This window comes from Panicum hallii, chromosome 6, assembly GCF_002211085.1.
Source record: "Panicum hallii strain FIL2 chromosome 6, PHallii_v3.1, whole genome shotgun sequence".
In the NCBI taxonomy this organism is placed as follows: domain Eukaryota; kingdom Viridiplantae; phylum Streptophyta; class Magnoliopsida; order Poales; family Poaceae; genus Panicum; species Panicum hallii.
This window is the reverse complement of record NC_038047.1, coordinates 5,931,111-5,941,102: the sequence shown is the minus strand read 5'-3', so window position 1 is coordinate 5,941,102 and position 9,992 is coordinate 5,931,111. Positions and strand designations below refer to the sequence as shown.

Here is a 9,992-nt window from a genome sequence, read left to right as displayed (position 1 = left end):
AGAGGTCAAGGAATCATCAATGAGGAGATGTTTAGTCAAGAGCAAGCAGTTATCACGGAGATATGAATAGATAGGCAAGGTTTGAGGGCTACGCAATACCAAGACAAGGAGAAGCAAATGACCTCGGTCAAATACCACAAGAGCCTTATCAAGGAGGAGAAAAATAGGCAAGGAGTAAGAAATATTCTTCAGATAGGTCAAGGATGAGGTAAGCACTATTTTTATCTCAAATTAGAACTTAGAAAATGACAATTGCTATCTTAGCTCACATCATACGGTCGATACAGCTCTGATACCACTCTGTCACACTCGGTTTTTAAAAAAATGAATGCATAATTATATGTATGCTAGGATCAAGTTCCATATATATATTGACATCATAATGGAATAATAAGCAACAGTGTCACGAAAAGAGACAACAACTAAAAGCCTATCATAGATACATAGCTTTATCTTGGAAACAACAGCTCGACACTTCATAGGAAATCGACCGGGGGTTGCGTACGTCTAGAACTCAGCAACATTTTTAAAAAACTTCACAGCAACTTTCTTTTCGAGCAGCGGTTTTAGCAAGTGTGAGTACACTTATGGTCGATACTTAGCAAGTATATTAAAAAATAAATGACATACAAAACTTATTTGAGTTTGATTGTTCTTATGTGTCACACTACCTCCCTTATTTTATCACTTACCCCTGCTTGAATTTTGGTTATTTAATTAACATATAATCATAAACTTAGTAATATTTTTCACTGCCCTCTTACATGTGGAAAAACAAATAATGATACTCTAAATATTTACGAGTTAAATGCTAGAATGATATATGTGCGCTTGTGGATTTACCTATGACCATAACAAATACTAACAATAACAATAGGTCATGTGGTCTTCGCGGTTGCCACGGCTCACTAATATAAACTAACTCAAGTTGCTGAGCCCAAACAACGTTGTCCACGCCGCTGCTGCCTCCTCTGCCAACTGCCGTCTCGTCGTCGTGTGCTTATAGGCACGAGGGGGCACAACCCAGTCCAAGGAGGCTCTCTTCTTCACTCTACTCCTGACCCTGGTAAGAATCACCAGTAGTGAGTAAGTGACACAGAGATCCAAAGATGACCAGCGGCCATGGCAGTAGTAGCCGTCGCCTCTTCTTGGAGCGGCTTTGGTTTGTGGTGGGCTCTGCTCCCTCGCCCATGGCAAGAGCACGTCAGGCCCCTCTCATCCTGGGCTCCCCGTCCGAGCGGTGAGCCTCGGCGGGTGGCTGGTGACCGAGGGCTGGATCCTGCCCTCCCTCTTCGACGGCATCCCCAACAAGGACCTCATGGTAAATCAGGCGACGACCATGCTTCTCGAGCGCACGCCCCAGAGCGATTGTTTTTTACATCCTTGCTGTCTTGCCGATGTTTCTTTGGTTCGGCAGGACGGCTCGAGCCTGCAGTTCAGGTCGCTGGCGTGGAACGCCAACCTCACCGCGGAGCGGGGTGGCGGTGCGGCTGTCGTCGCGGTGCCGGATAGCCAGCTCAACGGCTCCTACGCAACGTTCAAGGTCTGAACGACGCATCTCCCGCTGGATGATATGTATTATTATCTCATCATCATCAGCTACTAGCAGCTCTCTCGAGTCATTTAGCTTGTTCGTGTGAGCCTGCGATTGCTGTGCTTATATGTTGGTGCACGCAGGTGTGGAGGATCGACGAGACGACCTTCAACTTCAGGGTGTTCAACCAGCAGTTCATCAGCGTGTGGCGCAACGGGGCGGTCTTGGCGACAGCTGCCACGCCGGGGCCCGCGGAGACGTTCCAGATCGTGCGCAACGCCGGTGACAAGAATAGGGTCCGGATCAGGGCGCCCAACGGCCGCTTCCTGCAGGTGAGCTGACAGGCTGATGCTGGCATTATTGCTCTCGTCTAGGACGAGCGAGATGACCATGCGCGTGACTGCGTGCCCATGTCTCCGCTGCTCAATTTATTTATTCAAGCTAACGTACAAATGGCAGGTGAAGAGAGACCACTCGGTGACGGCGGACCACGGTGAGAGCACTAGCTGGGGCGACGACGACCCGTCGGTCTTCGCGATGACCAACGTCGGAGACATGCACGGCGAGTTCCAGATCTGCAACGGCTACGGCACGGGCAAAGCTGCGGCGGTGCTTAGGGTAAGGTCCCATTCGGGTTTATGGACTAAATTTTAGTTCATTAGATGATCCAAATAGGTAGGATTAATTTTAGTTCCACCTCAACTAAAGTTTAGTTCCATCTCAACTAAGGTTTAGACCATTAATTTTTTATTAGATGATCTAAATAAATATGGACTAAAATTTAGTCGATGATCCAAATAAATATGGAGTAAAATTTAGTCACCTAAAATTTTATCTGAACTAAAGTTTAGTCCTACATGATCCAAACACGGCCTAAATTAAGTTGCAGATAGCCCCGTCTCCTAAAAATGCTCCTAGCTGCCTGCTGATTGTTTGACCAGAAGGTCTTAATAATTTGATTGCCGCGGCTTGGCGTACGCGTAGATTCCTCCCCCTGCATATACAATAATGGATAATACGGAGTAAGTGGCAGATATGCTATACAGCGACAAACGATGAGCAATATAATTTTAAGGTTTCTCTCTCTGCTATAAATTGCTAGCAAAAGGACTTGAGTTGCTAGGTGGACCTTAATTATTGGTCAGAATACTTTTAGATAATGGAAAAGGTTCCGGCTTCAAACCCCTCCAGAGAGAGGCGTCCACAATTATTACAATCACACGCTCAGAGTTTAAACCATATTGTGTTTAAAATTAAAGACAATACGCAAAATGAAGGGCCATCAATGGGACGCGAAGAACCGCATAGCTGAAGACTCTAGAAGCTGGCATGTTTCGACTAGCCGCTTCCTTCGGTCATCAATGTGCTGCAACAGAGCCCACAACTGGGACCAATGTGTTCCCCTGAAAAGCACATGCAAAAAAGTATCATTTCTTGTGAGCCAAAATGACCAGCATATAGCTGCGGCTCCCGTCAGTAACATTGTATTGTGCTTGTGCCCTCCCTGTTTAGACCAGTTATTAAACAAGTGTTCTATATTTACTAGTGGTGGTATACCTAATACAAGATGAATTGCATGACATAGAAATTTTGTATAATGACATTCAACAAAGAGGTATTGGATAGTTTCTGGCTTACTAAAAAACAGCAAGCTTTATTCCCATTCCAATTCCTTCTAGCTAAATTGTCTTTTGTTAGGATGACCCCTCTTTTTAGATACCACATAAATATTTTTATTTTAAGAGGAATCTTCATATGCCAAATTTCTTGCGTAGCTTTCAAACCGTTAATGACTAGGTGCCTATACATTAAATTAACTGTGAATGCCCCACTTTTATGCATATTCCACATAAATAAATCCATCCCCTCATTTAGATTAATATGTACAAGACTTGCAACAAGGGTATACCACTTGGTTAAGTTATCCTCAACTAAAGCTCTTCTGAAGGAGATATTAAGTGGAAGGAGATATTAAGTGGGTTCGAACTAAGTAAGTGGAAGGAGATATTAAGTGGGTTCGAACTTCTGCGACGGTTGCATGTTTTCTCCGTACTATATTAAATAAATTAGGGAACTTGTCTTTCAGCTTCTGGTTTCCTAACCATTTGTCTTCCCAAAATCTGATTTGGTTACCACTAACCAGCTTGAACCTTCCTAGATTTAGGAATTGGTCTTTTACACCCATCAGGCTCGACCAAAAATGTGAATCCCCCGCTTTTTTACTTGTTTGGCTTAAAGTTCTGTTCTTCAAGTATTTGTTTCTAAGAAATTCTTGCCATAAACCCTCTTCATTACACAATTTATAAAGCCACTTGCTTAGAAGGCATTTGTTTGGTATGTCTAAATTTTGTATCCCTAATCCTGCTTGTTCTTTTGGTTGGCAGAGAATGTTCCATTTGACCAACCTATATTTCTTTTTATGCCCGTCATTCTGCCAGAAGAATCTTGACCTATAGTATTCAATTTTTTTGAGGATTCCCCTTGGGACCTCAAAAAAAGAGAGCATAAACATTGGTAGACTAGAGAGAACAAAATTTATTAGGACCAAACGGCCCCCTACAGATAGGAGTTTTCCTTTCCATCCACTTAATCTTTTTTCTATTCTATCCTCTATTGCCTTCCAATCCTTGTTTGACAACTTTCTATAATGCATGGGGATCCCCATTTAATGAAAGGGATAAGAACAGATTTTGCAACCAAATAGTTGCGAATATTGATATTCATGTTCTCTTGCATCCCCAAAGAAGAATATTTCACTTTCGTGAAAACTAATTTTAAGACCAGATAATTGTTCAAAAGCACAAAGAAGTAGTTTCAGATTCTTTGCATGTTCAATATCATGATCCATAAAAATAATTGTATCAACTGCATATTGAAGGATATACAACCCGCCATCAATTAAGTTTGGTACAACCCCTTTCACTTGATCATCCTCTTTGGCTCTAGCCATAATGATTGCCAACATATCCACAACAATGTTAAAGAGTATGGGACATAGTGGATCACCATGCCTAGGACCCTTTTTAGTTTGAAAGTACGATCCCACTTGATCATTCACCTTTATCCCCACATTACCTCCTTCTACGAAAAATTTAACCCATTGCACCACTTTGGGTCAACTCCTTTCATTCTAAGAGTTTGCTGCAAAAAATTCCACTTAACCTTGTCATACGCCTTTTCAAAGTCTATCTTAAAAATTACTCCATTTTGTTTTTTTGTGTGAAGCTCATGTATTGTTTCATGGAGTATGACCGCACCCTCCATAATGTTTCTTCCAGGCAAAAAAGCTGTCTGAGTTGGTTTAATGATTCTTTGGGCAACCTTCACAATCCTATTAGTGGCTACCTTGGTGAAAATTTTGAAGCTAACATTCAACAAACAGATAGGTCTATATTGCTGAATTTGCTTTGCATCAGTACGTTTAGGTAGTAAGATAATTGTTCCAAAGCTGAGTGAGTGAAGTGGCAATGAGGCTCTATGGAATTCCTCAAACAGAGCCATTAAGTCTCCTTTTAACATGTTCCAGAAGACTTGATAGAACTCTGGCGGGAAACCATCTGGACTGGGAGCAGTATTATTTTTCATTTGAAAAATAGCCTCTTTTACCTCACTTTCAGAAAAGGTTGCAACTAGAAGCTCATTTTCCTGTGGTGATACTTGAGGAATATCATCACAGAACGACTCGTCCATAGACACAAAGTTGTTGTCCGGTGGTCCGAACAACTTTTTATAATATTTGGTGATATATTTTTTAAGTTCAATATCACCACATATTAGACCTTCCTCCTGTTCCAATTGAAAAATACGAGTCTTCCTATGCTTTCCACTTGCCACTAACTGGAAGTATTTTGTGTTCGCGTCTCCCTCCAATAAGTCTTTTACTTTTGCCCTTTGATACCATTTTAGTTCCTCTTCCCTTAAAAGCTCAGCTAATCTATTGTTTAGGGCATGTTTAAGATTTAGCTCATTGCCGTCTGAAGGTGTTGTTTCTGCCTTTTTATCTTACTCATCCAATTTATTCAAGAGCGATCTTTTTTTCTTTTTTGTATGCACCACTAATATTTTTGGCCCACCCCCTCAAATATTGCCGTAGGCGTCTGATTTTTGCCTGCCACTTCTCTAAGGGCGTATTGCCCTGTTGCACACTTAGCCAGATCTCTTTTACCATATAAAAAAGCTATCACGCAACAACCAGCCTAGTTCAAATTGGAATAGTGGTTGGTTGTTAACTGACGCTGCTTCACCCGTGTTCAGGAACAACGGAGTGTGGTCAGAGATCTCTCTAGTTAGTGCTTGAACTGTGGTATGCGGAAACTTCAGCTCCCATTCGGTGCAAGATAAGATCCTATCTAGCTTTTCGAATGTTGGAACTTGAAGCTTATTTGCCCATGAATTGTTGCCCTGAAAGTTCCAATTCTCTTAGATTGAAGGCATCTATTATTTCATTAAAAAAGAAAGGCCACCTCTCACTATAGTTAGCATTATTCTTCTCATGTGGTCCACGTATAATATTAAAGTCACCACCTATTAAAATAGGTAAGGTTTCTTTAGTACATAACTGGACAAGCTCTGTTACAAATGCCTCTTTGTACTGCTGATGTGCTGCCCCATACACAGACACTAGCACCCATTGGAAGCCATCCTGTTTGTTTCTCACTTTAAATTTGACAAAAAAGTCACCTTCCTCAATTTCCCCAATATCGAACATTAGGAGATTAACTCCCACTAACATGCCACCAGATCTACCATGAGGAGCTTTACAGTGCCACAAAAAGTGCTCCCCCCACAAAGGTTTTTGAGGAAATTTTGCGAGCAATCCTTCCTTCCAGTTTTTGATAAGGCAAAAAAATCTAAGCTTTTCTCACTAACAACATCTGAAATAAACTTGTATTTTTTGGGTCTCCTAACCCGTTACAATTCCAAAAAATTCCTTTCATTGGTTATCCTTTTTTTGTTGTGAACCGTTCTTGCTACCTTTCTTTTGTTTTGCATTATTTTTTTCTTCCTGGGAACAGCCTGTAGATCACATAGATCACTGCCTTCCCCCTCACTTCGACCATCTACTACATCGCCACAGAATTGGTTCAAAGCGAGGATATTCATTTCATCATTTGTGTCCCCCTCACAATCTAGAGACGAAGCTAGCTTATTTTCGAGAGAGTTATTCACAAGAGGAGTAACCTGTAGCCTACTATGTTCAATGTTCTTAAGGTTTCTAACAGAATAACATGTTCTAGATACCGAAGAGCTTAAAGAAATCCCCACCTTATTAATATTCTTAATCACTACATCATCTGAAAAAGAAAGGAAGGAATTGATATGCTCAGTACCTTGATTATTAGAGACCTCCAGGTTCTTGCGGGCTTTAAGCTGAGATGCTCTCTCAATTGAGTCTTGGTCTGCTAGCATCATGTTTCTTTCACTCTTTCGAGTTGGAGTTGCTGGATGATTTTTTGGAGTACCGTCATGGGCTGTCTGCCCATAAAACGACTCAGCCACCCACGCTCTAGTGCTGTCTGCAGTTCCAGTAGGCTTCAAAACCACTATATGACGATCTTTGTTGGGATCTGCACAGCTAGGAAGGGCAGTAGCTGCAGCAGTCATCATGGCACTTGGTGCACTACCCTTACCAGTAGCATTCCCTTCTTTTCCTAATTCTTTTTCCCTTGGGTGAGCATCTCGAGTATTTTTTGCATCATTTTCTTTGTTTGCCTCTTCTGAATTCTTCTCTTTATCTTTGTCTCCATCTTCTTTTGGCTGCTCATCAATGTTAATTGGTAAGGGTTATTTTCATCTCCCTCCTCCACCCGGAGCTGAAGTTCGTAGACAAAATCACCAATCACTATGTCCACAAACTCAGGAATGAGGTCAGTGTTTATCACAGCCACCTTCATTCTTGGCCTCCCATAGCGCATGGTAAACTTCATATCCACCGTACTAGTGACCCCAAAAATGGAGCCAATAGCCCACATGATAGGAAATTCCTTGAGCTCTTTGGGAATACCTCGGTGTCAGACCCGGGGCTACGGAGCTGTGTACATAGCGTAGTTTAAGAGATTAAGTCCGTCTTATCTCTTATTTATCCCGTTTAATAGGAGATAGAGCTAACCGATACAGAGGGAATCTACCCGAGATATGTTCTGATACGATTCCTTAGCTGGGGTTGGTTAGTATCTTTGTAACCCTGGCCTCTCGGATATATAAGGGAGGATAGGGACCCCTCCCAAAACACGATCTCAAGATCATTCTACACTTAAGGCAATACAAACCACTACAGGACGTAGGGTATTACGCACCTGGCGGCCCGAACCTATCTAAGCTTTGTGTTCCTTGTACCTTCGAGTTCCTGATCTCGGCGTCCCCTCACCCAAAAACCTACCACCTTGGGTATATCCCTCGGTGGGCAGCCGATTAAACACCGACAGCTGGCGCGCCAGGTAGGGGCACGCGTCGAAGATCCACCAGCGAGCTCGATGGCGTCTTTCAAATTCACCAGGTCAATTCCCTCTCAGGGCACGACATTCATTTTTGGCTCGTGGGTCTGCATCGCAGATGGTTTGGGCGATTTTCGGCGATTCCTCGTCAACATGAAGCCAAAGACTTCCGCTGCGGATCTCCGCAGCGACCTCGACAAGTTCGTCGACGATCTTGACGACTTGACGACCTGCGCTTCTGCGACAAAGATCGGGGTGGAGTCTGCTCCAGGCTCGACTTCATCCAGTGTTGTGGCAACTTCCCTTGGGTTGGACTCGTTTCAATCTAAAGATTTGCGTAACCGATCTCCAGGATTCGGTTCACGCAATCCGGCCACTGATCTCTAGGAGGCCAACGTCTCTGGGTTCCTTTCCATGCTAGAGAAGGACCTGGACTTTCTGCTCCAGGACGGAAGGCCTGAAGCCACCGCGTGTCGGGAGGCTTCGGGTTGTTTTGGCGCCAGTGATCTGGTGATCACCTCCATGCCGGAGGGGCGCATTGTACATTGGAGGGGCATGGCGCTCTCCGATCTACTCGAGGCTGAGGGTCGACTTGTGGCTCACCTCGAGCCCCTGCCCTTTCAAGAGGGCAGGCCGTTGGCTACCGCGGCGGAGGGGTCGACTGAACTAGTCGACGCGAGCTCTCACGAGCTTACCTCCCGCCAGGTGCTAATGGCGGAAGAAGGCGAGGATGATGGTGGTTTTCCCATCGTCGACTTCGAAGCGGTCTCCGAAGATGAGGCCACTACCAACGTTGGTGAAGAGAACGACGCCGATCGCGAGGCGCGGAGGGCCAGGAACAGGGCCCGCGCAATTCGGCGAAGGAGGGCCAACGAGCGTAGGCGATCTATGTATCGCGAGCTTGACCCTGAGTTTGTCGCCGTAAGCGAACGAGGTTTCAGGACCTCGGTGGCTAATATTGCTAGGGTTACGACCATCCTTGAGCGCAGCCACGATCCGGACATGCGTCAAGCACTTCTTTACGCACAGAGGGCCTGGATCCAGCTGGATCAGCAAAATCCAGCTTCCACCATCAGGGAGGAGCGCGTGGGTGAGAGTCGGAGCCAGGCTCACAGACGAACGGCTGGCGATCGCCCTCGACTTCAGCCCAGCAACACAACAACGCTCGCGGGAGTCAGGCCCGTGGCGGGAGGCAACAGCCACCTTTGGGGGGTAACCCGCGACAGGCCAATCATCGGTCTCCTACAGAAGACTTGCGCTAGCACATTAATGAAGGCCGCGATGTGCGGACTGTGATCTCCTCCAAGCATAAGGTACGTGAAGAAGTCGAGATCGAAGGGACTAATTGCAGTGATCGTTTTCCATCTTTCTCTGCGCGATTCAGCAGCTATAAGTACCCTGAGGGCTTCAAGCCGATCGGCATCACCAAGTACGATGACAAGCAGGCCCCTCGGCAGTGGCTCCATTGTTACTCCACGACCATTGACACTACAGGAAAACAGGACATTTTCGTCGGACACATTTAATTTCGTCGGCCTAATAGGTGGCCGACGAAAATAATCGATTTGTTTCGTTGGCCGAGACAGACCGACGAAATTACCAGTTATTTTCGTCGGCAAACAGAGGCTGACGAAAACATTTATCTATTTTCGTCGGCAAAAGCATAGCCGACGAAAAACAGGACCCATTTTCGTCGGCTAAAACTGGCCGACGAAAATATAGACATGTTTTTCGTTGGCCTATCCGGGCCGACGAAAATAACGGACCCTATTTTCATCGGCATACCTGGCCGACGAAAATAGAGTTACCCTAACTACCGCGCGCAGTACCCCCACACTCGCACCTTTCTTCCTCTCGCTCCCCAGCCCGACCTCGTGCCCGCCCGCCCCCGCCGCCGCCGCCGCCCGCACCGCCGCCCCGCGCGGCCCGCCCCCACCCCCGCCGCCGCCACCGCCCCCCGCCGCTGCCCCGCGCGGCCCGCCCCCGCCGCCGCCGCCGCCGCCGCCCCGCGCCGCCGCCCCGCA

At 45.5% G+C, this 9,992-nt stretch overlaps 1 protein-coding gene across 1 annotated transcript in view; it reads left to right on the top strand.

Annotated features, from left to right (window-relative positions):
- The first annotated feature begins 1,011 nt into the window (after positions 1–1,011).
- Positions 1,012–9,992, top strand: part of LOC112896315 (probable glucan 1,3-beta-glucosidase A) — a 30,638-nt gene continuing 21,657 nt past the window's right edge. Inside the window, exons 1-4 of the mRNA XM_025964249.1 lie at positions 1,012–1,321; positions 1,418–1,543; positions 1,678–1,866; positions 1,994–2,152. Of these exons, the coding sequence (XP_025820034.1) occupies positions 1,319–1,321; positions 1,418–1,543; positions 1,678–1,866; positions 1,994–2,152 (477 nt within the window). The 5' untranslated portion in view covers positions 1,012–1,318. The remainder of the gene's footprint in view (positions 1,322–1,417; positions 1,544–1,677; positions 1,867–1,993; positions 2,153–9,992) is intronic.